This window comes from Perognathus longimembris, chromosome 1 (genome assembly GCF_023159225.1).
Source record: "Perognathus longimembris pacificus isolate PPM17 chromosome 1, ASM2315922v1, whole genome shotgun sequence".
NCBI classification, from domain to species: Eukaryota; Metazoa; Chordata; class Mammalia; order Rodentia; family Heteromyidae; genus Perognathus; species Perognathus longimembris.
The window spans coordinates 120,234,858-120,253,961 of record NC_063161.1 but is presented as its reverse complement, the minus strand read 5'-3'; the positions used below and the strand labels follow the sequence as shown (position 1 = coordinate 120,253,961).

The 19,104-nt window shown below is 36.9% G+C and overlaps 1 protein-coding gene across 2 annotated transcripts in view; it reads left to right on the top strand.

Moving 5' to 3' along the window:
- Window positions 1-19,104, top strand: part of Mllt3 (MLLT3 super elongation complex subunit) — a 268,951-nt gene that overhangs the window by 193,590 nt on the left and 56,257 nt on the right. For both annotated transcript variants that reach the window (XM_048357755.1, XM_048357823.1), the window contains exon 5: window positions 5,509-6,216. In XM_048357755.1, the coding sequence (XP_048213712.1) occupies window positions 5,509-6,216 (708 nt within the window). The remainder of the gene's footprint in view (window positions 1-5,508; window positions 6,217-19,104) is intronic.

The following is a 19,104-nucleotide window of genomic DNA, read 5'->3' as shown; positions in this document are numbered from 1 at the left end:
TCATTTTCTATATGTGGTGCTGGGGAATCAAACCCAGGGCTTCATGTATACGAGGATCACTTTATTTTTGCATTAAATCTCTCAAATTCTTTTCGACCCAGTCTCCTCTGTAGGGACCCTTGTAAGCCATCTATTTTTCTTATGTAGAGACCGCTCCCACCTTTAAATGAATCATTTTGTATTTGATTTTGTAATTATCAATTTTTATTTTTTGGAATTATATATTGTGGCAGACTTTTTATTTATCTATTTATTTATTGTTAGTCATGGGGCTTGAACTCAGGGCTTGGGCCTTATACCTAACCATTTTTGCTGAAGGCTAGCACTCAACCACTTTGAACCACAGCCCCACTTATGGTTTTCTGGTGGTTTATTGGTGATTAGAGTCTCATAGACTTTACTGCCTGGGTTGGCTTTGAACAATGATCCTCAGATCTCAGCCTCCTGAGTAGCTAGAATTACAGGTGTGACCAGCTGTGTGGCAGCCTTTTTACATTGGGTTTGAAAACTTTTGATTGTGAAGTGGGAAGTATTACATACTTTTCTGATCCCTTTAAAAGTATTGGAAATATCTGTGCTCTTTCCAGGGCTTGTATGAAGAATTAATTTTCTAGTATATCATCCCTTTGAACCCAAGACTTCTAATAAGTCTATCAAGTATGTAAAATATGTATTTGGTAGAAATCCACTTGAAATACATAGAGAGGAGAGCCTTTGTTTTAAAATAAATTGTTTGCCACATATCTCTATCAAAAAGTATGTTCTATCCCCTCTACTGGAACTAAATAGAGCTTTATTTAGATAGTTCTGCAGGTACAACTGATGTTTTGTTCTTCTGAAATTATTGAGTCCCTCCCCTTTTCTACCTTTCCTTTCATTTCCTACTCAGAATCTATACTGTCATGACTGACATTTGGTTTTTAAACCAATTGACTTTATTGAGAATGCATAGAAATATTATAATTAAAAATACAGATATTAGAGATAAGCTACTTGGACTTCTAACACATTTTTATGTCCACTCTCTACTTGTTCTAAAAAATACACACATAAACATACACATATTTGCATGCTTATTGGTGTCTGTGCACTCACTTACAAAATGGAGCTAATAATAACTACTTCACAAGATTATTGACTAAATAATTGTAAAACTTTGATGTCAGTGCTATTCCCCACCCTTATCCCTATCCCCAGAGCAGGAATCCTCTTAAATGGCTTTTCTTTCTTTGCCCTCTACTTACTCCCACCTCTACCATATTGCTCCCCGATGACCTGAATATTTTAAATGGATCTCTTTACAGTTCTCAAGTGGGTCTCCTTTGCCTCCTACCTGTTTTTTAGCTGTGTCTGGAGGCCATTCTGTCCTAATAAAGAATAGACAGAACTGATAGCCAGGTATAGTTGACAGAATCTATTATTCATGTCTAGATTCTCTTTCTGAGTGGTCAGCACCATCTTCTGTTTGTCTTTCATGTTCCATATTGGTTCTTGATTAATTAATAGGATGATTGCCAAATGATACAAAATTTGAGCAAAATAGTTACTTGCCTATATTTCTTTATGTGTGTTTATATCTGCTTGAGTATTATACATATCCAGGCAAAATAAGTATCTGAGGAGTTCTATAAGACTGCCTGATGCATTTACTTGATTAACTCTAGAAAAGGCATTGCTTTCTTAATTTTTTTTCCTTGAAGTATTGAGGTAGATTTTTCTCTATCTTTCTGGTTGAATATCACCATTAAAAAGGAAGCAACATTACTCATGTTATAACAAGTAAAACCCTCCAAGTTTTGCATCCCTTTCCAGCAGACCTTTGTTTTCTTCCCTGTATATATGTCTGTCATGAATATTTTTCTAGAAATAACTTTTTGTACACTATTTGATTTTCCTTAAGTAGTCATGCCATTTTTTATTTCAGCATTTTATGTCTCCTTCAAAAGATCTGTTAAGTCTGTCTTCCCCTTTAGATATTTTATTTATGACATGAATTGTCATAAATGCTGTTATGGATGGATGAATTGTGTCTCAGGGTGAGTTGGTAGGGGTGCTTGGCTGTTGTGATCCTGTAAGTGCTGCAAGGTAGAGACATTTCAGCCTTCACAGGAACAGCAGGTATGTTATGTTTGTTGTCTACACACCTGGATGATTCCTGGAGGAACAGAATAGATTCTTTATCTATTGATTGCATTTGGAGCTAAAGAGGCTCACTGTTGTACAGTTATTCTTATACACTCCTCCTCAGGCTCTAGCTTGAACCTGTAGCTGAACAAGTCCTGCTTCAGGCCCTCAGCCTTTGGGCTCTACCATTGACTGGTATGAGTAAGGTGAATGGGGTTGAAGATGAATGCATTTTATTTTGAAGTGGGGAAGTTAAATCAAATTCATGTTTTTTTCTACCAAGAATCCTGAATTTTTATATTTTATTTATAGCTTCCAAGTGATGTTTATTCCTCTGTGCCACTTGACATTACAGAAAAGATTTTTTAGCCTGGAAGCTTATTTTGACTATCATGGATTTCCTTACCCCTTTTTATGCATAGACTGTGCTACAGTTTTGAGGAAGTATTCTTTTAAAATGCTATTTTGAATAAATTAACTCTTTTTAATTAGGTTTACTGGTTTTGACAGGTAACACTCTTGAATGGGGGAGTTTACTTCTTTTTTTTTTTTTTTTGCCAGTCCTGGGGCTTGGACTCAGGGCCTGAGCACTGTCCCTGGCTTCTTTTTGCTCAAGGCTAGCACTCTGCCACTTGAGCCACAGCGCCACTTCTGGCCATTTTCTGTATATGTGGTGCTGGGGAATTGAACCCAGGGCCTCAGGTATAGGAGGCAAGCACTCTTGCCACTAGGCCATATCCCCAGCCCCGGGAGTTTACTTCTTGATTATGTTATTTAACTAGAGAAAATATAATTAATCTTGCAAACTGTAGAAGACAGTTCAAATGAGATTACCAAAAACAAAAAACAGAGGAAAGAAAGAGGAATCTCAGGATCAGCTTTATCAATGGGAAGAAGTCAGAGAGATAACATGGAAATTGAAAGCCACTTAGAATCAGAAAATCTTGCTCTAGCCAGTAGTTAGGTCCTTTGTTTATCATAATCCATATACTAGCATTGGTAACAAGTATTGATTGTAGAGATCTTACATTAAAAAGATGCGTTCTGCTCTAGAGAGATTAAAACAAGGAAGCATTCAGTAGAATTTAATAAATGAAAGAAAATACTGTACTTTATATTCACAAGTGGTAAAAGTGCAAGTATGTGTACATTTCATATGCTTTAAATATTTGAGATCTGAATTACACATACATGTCTATTTAGTTGGATTGCTTGATATTCAGTTTGTCCCGATGATCCATGGGGGGAAAAACAAGTTTTAATTATACAATGTGTATAAACCTCACACAGGATGGAAATTAGTCTTCTATTCAATGGAATTAATGTTGAGATTAATGGTTGAATAAAAACTTTTAAAAGCCACTATATGTGGTATGTGTGTGTGTGTTACATAAGCCAAGTGTTAGTGAAAGTGTTATTATTCTGTCAATAGCAATTTGCTGCCAAGCCACTATTATACGTTTATTATGTAGATGAATATGGAGTCCAACAAAATACTGAAGAAACTTAATTATTATTACCAGCCAAATGAGAACCTGTATCAGATACTACAGTGTGCTTTGTATTAAGAATTGCAGTCTAATCAACAGAAGATTTTAAAAATAAATCACAAAAAGACCCTTGGAGACATGTATATTGTATACTAGAATAAGAGTTTTTTAATGCCTAAAATTAGAAATACGTTAAAAATATGTTCAAAATATGTGTTTTAAAATACTAAAATATGGGCTGGGGATATGGCCTAGTGGCAAGAGTGCTTGACTTGAAGCCCTGGGTTCAATTCCCCAGCACCACACATACAGAAAATGGCCAGAAGTGGCGCTGTGGCTCAAGTGGCAGAGTGCTAGCCTTGAGCAAAAGAAGCCAGGGACAGTGCTCAGGACGTGAGTCCAAGCCCCAGGACTGGTTAAAAAAAAAAACAAAAACCTGAAATATGGGTAATGCCCCATACAGACTGAGTAGTAATGCGTATTCTAGAGCTATAATCAGAGTACTGATTGCAAATTGGCAAAATTCAATGAATCAAGAAGCCAAACAAACAAACCTTAGGGATAATAGTTGAAAATGCTCTCTTAACTTAGTGTGTCCATTATTGTTTAATTTTAAGTATTCATAGTACTGCCTAACATGCCAAGAAATATCTTATAATAGAATTCATAAAATAATGAAATTTCAGTAATATGAATTCAATCTTTAGTATCCTGTTTTAAAATGTCAGATTAAGATGTTTTGTAAGGAATTGTCTAGTTTGATACATAAAAGTCTCTACTTAATTACTCTATCCCTTTTAGCAACTTGAAAACAAATGCTCACTTGAGAGAATAAATGAAATAATATAGATCAATAACTTTCATTTTGGTATTACTTTATGATGTGTATCCATGAACTTATATACATGCTTTCCCCTCTACATAAGCAATAAGGAGATTGCTCATTTTAATGCATGGTGTAGTCCCTCCTTCTTGTCTTGTTCCTATTGAAATGGGAGCACTTACCTCTTCTCCTGAATGCACAATGGGAATGGATAAAGATGTCAATCCATTTGATGATTAGATGAGATCTTTGATCTGTTGGATTCCTTTTTTGCTTTTTTCTTTCTGTTTCCTAGGGAGAAGGCATATTCTAAGTGATAGAATTTTGGACAGAAAAAAATAATTGTTTTTAATTTCACATTGAGAATTACTTATTTTTGGAGATCTTCCAATTCTTTATACCACTAAGTCTTTTGCAATTTAAAATAACCTGCCTTCATTGTGTGAACCTATTTTTCTTCCTCCTTCCCAACCTTGTGCTATGCTCCCCAAATGGAGTCTGCCTCTGTGCCTTACAGTTTTAGCTTATTCTGATCCTTGCTCTAAGTATCATTTCTTTATTCCCTTTCTTGTAATTACCTGCTCATTTCCCAGGACTGAATTCATGTGTTTCTTTTCTATAAATGGCTGAATCACTCTCTCCCAGTCGCACCAACTGGTCCTCTTCTTTTTTTTGGTCATAGCACCTTATTCATCACTCTTACAATGTCATCCATCAAAAGCATACAGTAATTATTAAGAGTGGAGGGATGTGTTAGCCACTTTCTTGTCTTCTTGGACAAACATAAATTGAAATGTTTCAAAACTCATTGTTTGCAATGATTGAGAAGGCAACCTGTCTTCTTAAGTTCTTTGATCATGGTAACCCCTCTCTCTAAGATTCTCATGTATACTACTTCTACCTGTTATCTTGTGGTGGTTGGCTTATATTAAAATACTTTTGTCATTTTGAAGATAACTTGAGAACAATCCAAGAAATGGCTATGTAATGCAGATTAAATTTAAGCAAATTGGCTTTGGTTCTTCATTGTTGCTCATTTCTGAGAGTTTCCTTTTCTTTTCCTTTTTGCAGGACCCTAATAGGAGTATTCATACCAGCAGCAGCAGCAGCAGCAGTAGCAGCAGCAGCAGCAGCAGTAGTAGCAGCAGTAGCAGCAGCAGCAGCAGCAGCAGTAGCAGCAGCAGCAGCAGCAGTAGTAGCAGCAGTAGCAGCAGCAGCAGTACCAGTTTTTCAAAGCCTCACAAATTAATGAAGGAGCACAAGGAAAAACCTTCTAAAGACTCCAGAGAACATAAAAGTGCCTTCAAAGAACCTTCCAGGGATCATAACAAATCTTCCAAAGAATCCTCTAAGAAACCCAAAGAAAATAAACCACTGAAAGAAGAGAAAATAGTTCCTAAAATGGCCTTCAAGGAACCTAAACCCATGTCGAAAGAGCCAAAACCAGACAGTAACTTGCTCACCATCACCAGTGGACAGCAAGATAAGAAGGCTCCCAGCAAGAGGCCCCCCATTTCAGATTCTGAAGAACTCTCAGCCAAAAAAAGGAAAAAGAGTAGCTCAGAGGCTTTATTTAAAAGTTTTTCTAGTGCACCACCACTGATACTCACTTGTTCTGCTGACAAAAAACAGATTAAAGAGAAATCTCATGTCAAGATGGGAAAGGTCAAAATTGAAAGTGAGGCATCAGAGAAGAAGAAATCGACTTTACCACCATTTGATGATATTGTGGATCCCAATGACTCAGACGTAGAGGAGACTATGTCCTCTAAATCTGATGTGAGTAGTCTTATTACCATTTCCTCCTTTGCCTTTGTGGTTGGTATTCAGATTGTTCTTCAAATAACTTCCTGATAAGAAATGATAGAATGTGAGTGCTGACCCCTAAAAATGTAGCATGGATAGGTGTGGCATAGATGTGAATTCCCCTAGCTAAGGAAAAGAAGGAACTGAAGGCATTAAGGAAGCCTCAGAATGGCCTAGGCTGCGAATTAAGTTGTAAAAGAAAAGATACATTCCACAGTATAATGGGTCATTTGAAGAGCAGCAGAAAATTTTTGTGCCCATTAAAGCAATGTTATTATGCTTTACAATGATTGTTGATTTAGGGAAATGACAGGAATGCAATAAAATGTGAATGTAAGGGAAACTAAGTTTAAAAGAGAGAACTAGGAAACATTGGAATACAACCTTAATGTTGGCTTTTTATCCTGTTATGAAGCACTTTTTTACATAGATGGAAGCTGGTAATAAAAATATTTTTAGAAGGCTTGGTAAGACAAAATTGATGTAACTATACGTATCTAAAATGGGTCACTTGAAGTTTCTGACATTTGTATATACCTGTAAAGCCATCTCCATTTTGCAAATGATTTAAGATTTTGGTAAGTTGTGGTTTGGAAAGAGGGAATTATGTGATGCTGGTTTGTTTATAGATAGGTAGTGTCCTCTTGTGTGGATGTCTTGAAGGAACATCTAATACTTGCAAAAAGTGTTACTTGATGTTGGAATTAAAACTCACACTTACAGATTGTCAGAGTTGGAAGGGATTTTCAGGTTATCTTGTTTAACCTTTGGTTCTTGCTCAGAAATTTTTTGGTATTTTTCCTGAAGAAGAAACATTACAATGAAGTTATCTCCACCTTTTCCTTTTTCTCCAAGTTTGCTCTATTACAGGTTTTTTTTTTTAAATGAGAGATCACTAGTCCTAATAATTTCTTTAGTTGTCAATATATCTAGACAATTGTCAAGAAAGAAATGTGTCTTAAAATCACTATCATTTTTAGAATATTTTGCTTTCTATCTCATGACATTACCCACAGATGTCCCTTGACTTGAAATGTCGGCAAAGGGAGGAAGGCCTTTCTTTTCCTGTCCTAGATTTGCACTGCTCTTGCTAGAAAGCCAAACAGAGTAAGTCGTAATGCCAATACCAGTCCCCAGTGGGCCATAGTCTCCTTCCTACCTTGTTGTCTGTATCTAATTTTGAACTTCTGTTAGAGGGAAGAGCAAGGTGGTACATAGAATACTGGAGATGGAGTAACAGGTCCATGTTTGGCAAAGGCTTAATAATTGATAGTCATATTTTGTGAAGTGGAGATGAGAATTGATGAGATTTGGTTTTTTGCAATATTTCAACTGTTTTTTTCTTGTTTTCTCTATACTACTCTTCCTAATTTGAAACTTGCTCTTACCAAGGATGTTATGTGGAAACTTTTTTACCTTTTTGCCTGGTTAACTTTTGTTTCAAGTCACCTTGAAATGCTATTGGGACATGACTAACACATCAAAATTGTCAAATTTAGCAACTTTGTCGTTCTATATTCTGAAATGTTATGATTCTTCTGGAAGAAAGGTTTTCAGAGTTTGAAAACCTTGTTCTGTGAGTCATTGGTGAGCTATGATGCATGTCATCATTAGCATTTGAAAAAATCAAAGGATTATAATTTGTATGTAATGGTTGTAGAAACTGTTTCAGAGAAAATGTATGTTTTGGGGCTGGGGATATAGCCTAGTGGCAAGAGTGCCTGCCTCGGATACACGAGGCCCTAGGTTCGATTCCCCAGCACCACATATACAGAAAACGGCCAGAAGCGGCGCTGTGGCTCAAGTGGCAGAGTGCTAGCCTTGAGCGGGAAGAAGCCAGGGACAGTGCTCAGGCCCTGAGTCCAAGGCCCAGGACTGGCCAAAAAAAAAAAAAAAAAAAAAGAAAATGTATGTTTTTTGAACTGTGGTCAAAACCTTGAAACGTATTAGTTTTTAGAAGGTTTGATTTGTGAGAAGATCAAATGACATCCATAAAGTTTATTGAGGCCAGGCATAGTGGCCCATGCCTGTAATCTCAGTACTATTGAATGAATGTTATATACATACATACATACATACATATATATATATATATATCACTATTTCAGATAAGCTTTCTCTTTGGATAATTCTGTTCATTTTTCTGTTATTTAACTCTATTCCTTCTCTTTCATATACAATTTCTAAAACACAACTTTCTTCTAACATTATTCTTACTCTAGTTGGCTTACTTATACAAAGCAATACCTGTAACAAAGAGAATTGTAATTCCTTATAGTAGGTAGTAAAATTTCAAAATGACCTGAGACACTATTGAGATCACAAATGCAGCGATTACAACACAAGTTCTTACAATGTGCTTTTCTTGGTGGTTCTCTTGGTTAAATGTTTAAATATAGACATTGAACAAAAGACAGCTGATCCAGGTGGTACCATATATGCCATGTATGCAAGAGACCTTGTTATGAGCAAAGGAGTATCAGAGAGGGATGAAATGTCATTTTTACAGTGGTAAATATAGCTCATGTTTATTTATGTCTTTTACCTAACTCTCATCCTACCTGTGGGCAGGACAGAAGGAAAGGGAGGCAGCTGGAATGCAGAACTCTTCTTAAACAGCCCAAAGCTTCCCTTGGCTAGTAGGGAATGTCAAAATTCATGGGTACTCTCCCTACCATCTTGAGAATATGAGGCAGATTTCTGTTCATTTGTATGGACAGGAGTAATGGGTAAATTTTAGATACAGTGCCAGAGATCAGGGATGCTGGAAACAAAGAGTAGATATAAAAATAAGTTAGGATTTGGGAGATGGAGATGGGAGGCTTTCTCAAGTTTTAAGTCAGCACAGACAAACTCAGTGAGACATTATCTCAAAAGTAAACAGGTCACAGTGACACGTACCTGTGAGAGCAGTTGTATGATATGGGAGGCAGAGGTAGCAGGAGCTCAGTCCTGGGTGATAGGGCAAAAGCAAGACACTGTCTGAAAAAATAAAACCAAAGCAAATGGGCTGGGAGAGTGTGAGTCACATGGGAAGAGTTCTTGCTTAGCAAACACAAGGCCCTGAGTTCAAATTCAGTGCCAAGAAGAAAGAGAAGGAGGAGGAAGAAGAAGGAGGAAAAAGATGAAGAGGAAGAGGGTAAGAGAAGGGAAAAGAAGAGGAAGTGAAAGAGGGCAAAGGAAGGGAGGAGAAACCTTCTGCGCAGAATTTTATAAACTTGCATAAGAAAGTGGAAGTAAGATGGGCCTTTTATGCTGCTTGTTTTCAGAGGGATTGCTTTCTGCTAAGTAATAGCTAGATAGGAAAGGAGTGGGAGTCGGACCGACTATGTTTTGAATCTTTGTGTCGCCAGTAATTTCAGGCAAATATGTTCCTAAATTTCATCTTTGGTAAAATAGGGATTATATTAGCATCTACTTTATAGAATTGTTGTGAAAACTAAGAAGTCATTCTCAGTTTAAACAGTTAACACATTCATAAAAAATGATAGCTATAGTTATATTTGACTTGGCTTCTTAAAACACAGCCTCCGGCTTTGAAGAGATTTTATGATAGTCAAAATCATATAGAACTCACTGTTTTTTAATTGCGTGTGTGTTTATTTGCTTTAAGTATGGGGAGTGTTTGTGTTTGCTCTGAGTTTTGTCTCATAGAGGAATCTGGTCTTGATTTTGATATGCATATGTTTACAAGATCACTGGAAAATAAAAGACAGAGTCTGAATTTTAAATCAATTAAGACAAACATTTCCAAGATCTTTTAATGTTTTTATTAAATGACATAAAGGAGAAGAGCGTACCTACCAATGACATCTGGTAGATCTTTCTTTTCTTTTCCCTCCCTCCTTCCCTCCTTCCCTCCCTCCCTCCCTTCCTCCCACCCTCCCTCCTTCCCTCCCTCCCTCCCTTCTCTCCTTTCTCCCCTCCTTCCTACCATCCTTTTTCTTTCTCTCTCCTTTCTCTCTCTCTCTCTCTCTTAAATTATTGTTGAAATCAAAGTTTCAGAAATCATTATCTTTGTGTTTCTGTTTGTTTTTTTTTTTAAAGAAAAAGCAGGAGTAGTTTTTCAGTGCTTATGATCTTTGAACTGTTTCTGATCTTATGAAGAAATCTAATATAGTCACATGGAAGTTCATGAGTAACCTTTCCCGCAGAAAAATTTAGGCAGTGGGAGTGGAGAGCAGAAGAGATGAGTAGAAGGACTGGGTGGATGAGTGTTTAGTAAGTACAGAGAGCATGTTCAAAGAATGCTTTGGTTCAGAAATACTTTACATTCAAGAATTTAGTAATTTGTAATATGTAGTAATTTAGTAATATTTGGTTAGTATTTTATCTTTTTAGAGACCTTTGAACCTTATTAGTTAGTAGATGAATGACTTCCTATTAGTGACTGTTGCTAATGAGAAGCTTAGAAGTGTAAGGGTTTGAGTATATAATGTGTATAATGAGCGTGTTAATAAAAAGTTTATGAATGGTATATTTTATAACCAGTTTATGCTTTAATTAATAATAAATTAAGTGCTTCAGTAATTTCTTAGTGTTTTGCTTTTGTTTTCCATATAGCTGTACTTTTAAAAAGTGTAACTACTTCTAAAAGGAAGCATGTGGAATTTATCGTTTTGTAGTAGGAGGAAATTTTATATTCCTAGTGTAGAAGGAGGGAAAAACAGTAAATAGAAGGCTTTTTTGGCATTGTAAATTTATATTTTTTAATTTAAACTTTACAGTAAAGGTGATATACTGAGGGGTTACACTTACATAAGTCAGGTAATGAGTATATTTCTTTTTGAGCATTGTTACCCCCTTCCTCATTTTCTCACAGTTTTCCCCTCCTGACCCTCCTCCCCCCAACAGAAGTTTTTAAATAGCCATTTATGATTGCATTGGTTAGGGTCATAATTTCCTTAGCAGTGCCTCACTTCTTTTACCTTGAATTGTAGAGATTTAATCATAACTGAAAGTAAAGCTAACAGTTTCAGTGTCTTTCCTGGAAAATGGCAAGTTGTGAAACTGCAGTGTAAGAAATGAGATTTTAATCACATCTTCAGAGGTCTGGGTTTATCAAAGTGTTTTCTTGTGTAGAAAAAGAACAAAAAAATCTCACCTTTTTTTTCTCAAGAGTGGCTGGATGGTAGTTCAGATGCAGAACAAATAACTTAAAACCACCTTAGCAGAAATTTCTTTCAAAAAGAAAGGAAAGGAAACTTCCCTTCTTTTGTTGGGCCCCATTTCCTCTCACCCCACCCTGTTCATTGCCCAGCTTAAACTGTCTGGGGCTGGCTGTAAACGTCCTGCTGTTGAAGCACTGGCCTTAGGTTTTATGTGATGGAAGGTTGTTGCAGCCAGAGAAGAAGGTCTTTATTGTGTTTTCAAAGTGGCTTTTTAATGACTTGTAATTCCAGCACATGCAGGAGCTGTAAAGTCTGAGTATGGTGAACAAGCAGCTGGAGAGACCATTCATTAAGGGCTGCAACTCTCCAGGGGTGGGGTGGAATGGGGGGGGGTGTCTTATTCTGGACTCTTATTTTCTGTGTTTTATAACTGGAGGTAAAAATACATGAATGGGGTTACACTTCTTCTTGTTGATGCAGCACAGTATGGAACATCCATTAAAACAATTGTAACAAAGTTCAGTTTGTGGCATGCATGGTGATGCTTCACCTATCCCTGCTTCACAAGGCTTTGTGTGTGTGTGTCTGTGTGTGTGTGTGTGTGTGTTTTCTTGTTGGATGTGATCAAATTGCAGAAGATGCCCAAGAGACAATCAGCTAGTCATTGATTCACTCATATTCTTGCTTTTTAAGGATTAGAAGCAATTAAAAGATAGATTTTTAAAAATAAAATAAAAGAGATTTGTTTTCCTTTTTTTTGTTACTTGCTCAGCCTTTATTGGAGTTCTCACCAATGATTGCCAAAACTCAGCATTTTTCCCTAATGTGCATTGAGCTAGCATCTTTTTCTAATAAATTCTAGAGCCCTATTTAAGGATGCCTGTTCAGTGAATTGTTGTTTTGCATTTATTATTTATGTAATTGTGCCATCTATCATCTTTAGACACAAAGCCAATAATGTGAATCAACAGAGTCTTTGCAAGACTAGCTTTCCCATCCCATGGAGAAGTGGTAGATCTATAGCTAAACTTTTCATGATGATCCTTACTATGTGCCAGGTACCATGCTAGCATTTAATGTTTTAATTTATTTCACCTCAGAGCAACTAAAAAATGGTAAAAATTATTACCTAATACATAATTTTGTGAATGAAAAGACTGAAGTGAAAGGTTAAGAAGATTGCCCCTGGTTTCCATATTTAAAAGTAGTGGAGCCAGGATTTGAATACACTTAGACAGAATCCTTGGAGATTGGAGGTAAAGCAAATCTTATTTTTCCATGAATTTACATAAAAACTAAAGAGATATATCACAGGAAGTTGACAGCAGCCATTTTCTCATCCCATATTTTAATCCTATTTCATCGGTCTATTGGATTGGGCTTTGTCAATAGCCTGCAGGAAGAGGGCAGGTTACCTCATGGGCAGACTCAGTGTGCATGTCAAGAACTGAGAGATCTACAAGACATTTAGGAATGTCTAACATACTCACATGCTCACATACTCTAACCTCTTAGGCATTTTAGCTTCAACTGAAAGATTACCATGGTCCAAATTGTACCTTATTACAGTATGTCATTAAGATCATTTTCTTGTTCTGAGTTTTCCTCACTTTTGCATGTGAATTCATGTTTAAAAGAGTTGAGCTGCAGTATCAAGCTTTCCCAGAAGGTGCCACCAAATAACAGATGGTGTCCTCCAGTTTAAAGCCTCCTTTTTGAATCTTCTGGTTGCATTTTGTATGTCCACTGTATAATCTAAGTAATTCAAAATATGTTATTCTTTCTTTGAATTAAGAGACAAGATGATGCAGAAGTATTAGAAGCATGTTGTTTCATTTGGGTGTATATATAATTATTTAAACTAGTTGTAGAAATTGATCTGAGTAGGCAACAATTTATGAACTGTCAAAGGAGGGTCAAGACTCACAAAGAAAAATTGCCCCAAGAAGTTTCTTTAGATGACTCTAGACGACTGCACAGTTAGATGTTCCTGAGAGGCCCCCAATCCATCTGTTAGGCATGGGAAAATGGAAGAGTAGTTTTTGAAGTGTTCATGGATCATACCTTTTCCTTTTGAATTTGGAAAACAGGATGGGCAGTGAAAGAGAATGGAAGAGGGAGAGATAAATAAGGATGTGTGACACAGAACAGGGAAATTTCTCACTTTCTTGGTCATGTAAAGAAAATGTATGCCTGGGGTCCTCAGTTGACTAGTTCCAAGCTACTTGCATGCCTGGCACGGGACCTCTGTGCTTAACAGTAAGGATGTTGTATCTTTAAAAATTAAGTAGCAGACACTTCTTTTATTGTGTGGCTCTTGTACTTTTTTGACAGTGATAAGCCATCATGTCACTTCGAGTTATGATAAGTATCTTCTAAATGTACTTAACTATAATATTCTCTAGCAACTTTAATGGTGTTTGGTAGCAGTTTAGCATATGAATGGGGTAGAAACTTCCTGGATACAATCACTGTGTTACTGGTAGAGATAGAACAAAATTAGCATTTATGCTGGACTTTGAAAGAAAGAAGGAATACATCAGTGGAAATGACAGTATGGATTGATAGGAAAGGAATTTTTGAGGTGGAGAAAGAGCCTGAAAACAACTTGATGGTAAATGTAAACGATATGTGTTGCCTTCACTGAAATGAAGTTATTTGACTTAATTTTCTTGGAAATAGAGCAAGCTGTATTAAACTCTACTCCATGCTAGGCTTGTGATGGACACTTTTACCGTCTTATTTAACCAGTACAGTGGGTGAGATTGATTTGTCTGCTTCTTATAAACATGGAAGTGGCCAAACCAGAATTCAAATCCAATTCTGCTTAAAGCCATAACTCAGATTTTTTGTATCATGCCCCTAATAATTTAGGGAGACATCATATCAAATTAAACCCAGTTTGACACTTTTCTTGAGGAGGAAAAAAAATAGTATTAACTTTCTCATAATCTGCCTTCCTGTGACCCTGTGTTGTTATCCTGGAACATGGCCATATGGTAGGAGCGGTCCAGGAAGTGTGGTCTGAGAACACACTACTCTTGAAATCTAGGCAGGTTCAGTGTACTAGAGAAAACTATAAAACATGTGGGCTTTTGCGATAATACCTGCTGCATGCGATTAGAGTTTATACATTCAAGCTGCTAGTCATATATTAGTTGAAGCGTAAATATTATGTCCTGGACAAAAACATACCATTTGATAATTCATTGAAGATTTGATGTTGGTCATGTTCTTGGAAAGATTTTTTAAAAAGCCATACTTTAGGAACTTAATGGTTTTTTAAACCCATGGTTACAGTATTTTTTAAAAAATTATGCCTATTTTATACACCTATTCCCCCTCCCTTTTTCCCCTTTTTCAAGTTATTGGGGATTGAACTGAAGACTTCCTTCTACCAGAAAAGTGCACTGCCACTTGAGCCAGTCCTTTTTTGTTTTTCAGTTTGTTGTGCTTTGACCTAGCTATGCTTAGAGCCATTATCCTCCTACATGTGCCTCCCAGGTAGCTGGTAATATAGGCTCCATTCCATCCATTCCAGGCTTGTTTATGGATAAGGTCTTGCTCGCATTTTACTAGATTAGTCTTGAAACATGATCTTGTTATTTCCACCTCTAAATAGCTGGATTACAATCATGTACTATTGTGGCTTTCTACATATGTTTCCAAAGTGACTCTTCCCATATGTTCTAACCCTAGATTTTACTGGAAAGCAAAGTAAAATCTTTCTAAAAATGTACTCTGGTTTAATTTTGTTTAAAATTAGACAAATTCCACTCAAGATGATCTGGTATACTTTGAGTAATATGATGTACTCACTGTATGTTCAAGTTTCCTCCTCTTCCCCATTAATTCCTTTTTTATCTAAAAGATAAAAAAATGAAACAGACTTGTTACTTGTGACAGGTTATTTTAAAGTACTAAGTTATCTGACAATCTTGGGTCAGAAACAGGGAGGGCTAGATGTCTATTTGTGCTTATCTTCATGGCCCATTAACTGTTAGAATTGCAGCAAGTCTCTTCCTCATATTAAAGATGAGACAGGGGCTGGGAATGTGGCGTAGTGGTAGAGTGCTTGCATGAAGCCCTGGGTTCGGTTCCTCAGTACCATATAACCAGAAAAGGCTGGAAGTGATGCTGTGGCTGAAGTGGTAGAGTGCTAGCCCTGAGCAAAAGAAGCTCAGAGACAGAGCCCAGGCCATGAGTTCAAGCCCCAGAATTGCCAAAAAAAAAATCACCTATGCTTAAAAAACAAAAGAAGAGCAGCCATGCACAGTTCCTTCTTGAGTCTCCTGCATTGCTCTCAGAACACAAAGGTTTGTAGGAGGAAAGTGATGGTCGTTTATTCTGCCTATCTCTATCTTCATTGGGCTTATGGACTTACTAGTAGCTCCACAGTCTCTTTTCTTCCTTTACAAGCTCATGAGAGATGAATAAATATTCTTTTTTAAAGACTTAAGCAAATTTCAAAACCAAACATAATCTTTTATTATGATTTAGACAGAGTTTTCAAGCAGGAAGACACTGCAGAATTCTCCTTTAGCCACTGTGTTTCATGGAGAATTTGAGGCCATGTTTAATCATTTGACCCAGATCATGGAACTCTCACTTCCAATTAAAGGATGTTGGGTGCAGCTCCATTTAGAATGGTTCACAATCTTTCACACATCCCTCCCACCCTTTCCCCAGACTCTCCTCTTCATGATTTAATTTAAGGTGGTTCCTACTGAGCTTTACTGTCTTAATACATTTCTATAAGCTTACCTGAAACCCATCAGGTATTGTCCTTGCATTTCAACATGTACTTCTTCCCTGAGTGAGGAAACCTTATGTTTCATAGCCTCAGCAGAATACAGCCTGGGATACTTTATGGCAGTCTGAAAGAGGGAAGGATTCCAGTGGATGCTCCAGAGATTACTTGGTGAATGCTTTAACAGACCATGTTCTGGTCATCTTTGATTATCTCTGGGGAATTAACCATAATAATCATGACTTGTTACATTGTAAAAGGTGTAATCACTAGGTAAAACAATAATGCATTAACATATCTGGAAGATAAAAAAAACTTGTTATTGTTTAATAAGGAAAAGATGAAATGAGCATTAAAACTCTCCACTGTAGTTGGAGCTTTCGCATGGACCAGCTGATGCTTTCCTGAAGCCTTAACCCGCTCCCATCTCACCTACCACACCTACTCAGTGTCTGTTTCTGTTTCCTGCCTGGACTGAACCCCTTAGTTTTTACATTTTCAATGACCATCCTATACACAAACAGCCCCCTTCTCTCACAGACATATCCCACTCCCAACTCTCCAGTTAACTCCAATGTCCTGTAGATGAATTGCATTTCCTGCCCTTCACTGATAGGCTTCTCCAAAGCTATCTTGCTCTTCATTGCTTTGACTCTTGAAACCAGGCTTCATACTACTCCTGGAAAAGATTCTTAGTCCCTTTTAGCTTTGAGTGTAGAAACTGTCTTCTAACCACCAAATTTGTTTTGTAGCACCTTTCACTAGCTTTTCTGCCCACTTCCCTGGCCTACCATGTTCTTCTTGGCCACTCTGAGTGTTCTCTGTCTGATTATGTTCTTCTGCCTCCCTTAGGTTAGCTATTTTTAGTCTCTCTTTTTTTTCTGTCATGTAATCAACTGTTCTCTGGACAATCACCTGTTGCCACCTAATGTTTTTCCATCTTCTCATCTATCTCTTAACTTCTCAAAATCTACCAGCTAGAAAACTCTAGCAGCTACTGGATAGATACCAGATTTCTGAGGTACAACCTATTTCCAACTAAGTATGTTGCAGGCAATGCAAATTGTCTACTCAATATCCATTATCCCCTTTTTACTAAGAGAATCTCAATTTTGTGGTGGCAGTAATATGCCTGATGGGGGGAAAAAAAAATCCCATTGCCTTCCATGCAGGCAGGCATATGGTCATGTGATTAAGCCTGGCTAATGAGATAGAAATGGAAGCTATTAAGTGGGAATTACAGGAAAGCCTCTTTAAAAAAAGCTGATGCAGCTGTCATGTGACATTTTATCTCTTCCTCTTCTATTTACTTCTTACCTAGAACTTGGAAGTGCTGGCTGGTGCTGGAGCTTCCTATGTTATGAGAAGTATGTGCTCAGTAGGGAGAAACACAAAGGACAGGAAGAACTTGGATACTTGGACACTGTGGAACTGCCATACTGATCCTGTCTGTCATCTTGAATTTCTCATTCTTTGAGTTCGTGTGTAGGTGGCTATTATTTGGAGCTAAAATGTTCCTTAGCTGATTTAGCTCCACCCATTATTCTCAGACAGCAGTTTCTGATTTCTAATTGGTTAGAAATGTCATTTACTATTAGATGTATCTTTTCAACAAATACTTATTAGGGGATTATTCTGTGTTACTGGTTATCAGTGATAGAACAGTGACTAAGACAGGTTCAGAGCTTAGCTTCCATTGAGAGGAAATTTTAGGCAGTTAATGGTGAGATAAAAAATATTTATTTTCCTTCAAGTCTCTTTTCAGTTGGCTATAATACTTTGGCCAATTTGCTACAAAAAATAGCAAGGAACCTATCTTCTTTTCTCTTCTTCCTTACTGCTTTTTTTCATTACTCAGCTGAACTCTCAACTCTGAGGGAGTTGTACCTTCTGTCTTTTGTTTCTTTCCTTCAACAGTATGGTGGTTTTAACTCAAGGCTTGCAATTACTAGGCAAGTGTTCTACCTTAAGCCATACTCCCATTCCATTTTTGCTGTAGTTATTTATTAGATAAGGTTTCATTTTTATGTCCAGGCTGACCTGAACTGATCTCCTATTTATGATTCCCGTGTAACTTAAATGACAGGCATGCACTATCACACTCATCTTTTCTAGCGGTTGGTCTTAGGAAATTTTTTTCCCCCAGGCTGGCCATGATCTGCCATCTTCCCACTAGCTGCCTCCAAAGTAGCCAGGATTACAGGCAGAATCCAGTGCTCCTCAATATAATTTTTTAAGATATCCAAGATATTTTATTCATAGATATGTTAGTATGGATTTCGAAAATATAAGGACTTTAAAACTATTATCAGTCTAAACTAATTAGTAATATCAAATACATAGCAACTAGACAAATTTCCAAATGAAATGAAGTATCATAAATTGTTTTTGTTTTACATTTTAGTCATTTTTTGATTTGGAATTTTTGAATTGGAATACAAATAAGGTCCTCAATCTTGCTTTTGTGTGTGTGTGTGTGTGTGTGTGTGTGTGTGTGTGTGTGTGTATCTGTGTCGGTCCTAGGATTTGAACTCAAAGTCTGGACGCTGTCCCAGAGCATTTTTGCTTCAGGCTGGTGTTGTACCAATTGAGCCACAGTTCTAAGTCCAGCTCTTTGCTGGTTCATTGGAGGAAAGAGTCTCATGGACTTTCTTGCCCAGCTGGCTTTGAACCACAATCTTCAGATCTCAGACTCCTGTCTGAGCCACAAGGACATGACTGCAATTTTTTATAAGTGCTCAAAATTTATGTATTATATCAGTGTGTTCCATATTCAACTTTTTTCCATATTCAAAATTTTATCCTTTAAAATGTCTTAAGTTTAAAACAAATCTTTTTCTCATAAAAGTACAAGGGAAAGCAAAAGTTTGTCCTACATTTCCTGTTTTCATCTTGTTGGAAGTATCTTCATGGTATATTTTCTATAATAGAGTAGTCAGAGTCAGCAGCATGGTCAGACTTAGGTTAAGTTTTTAGATTTTGTTTTCATTTTTGGGGGAA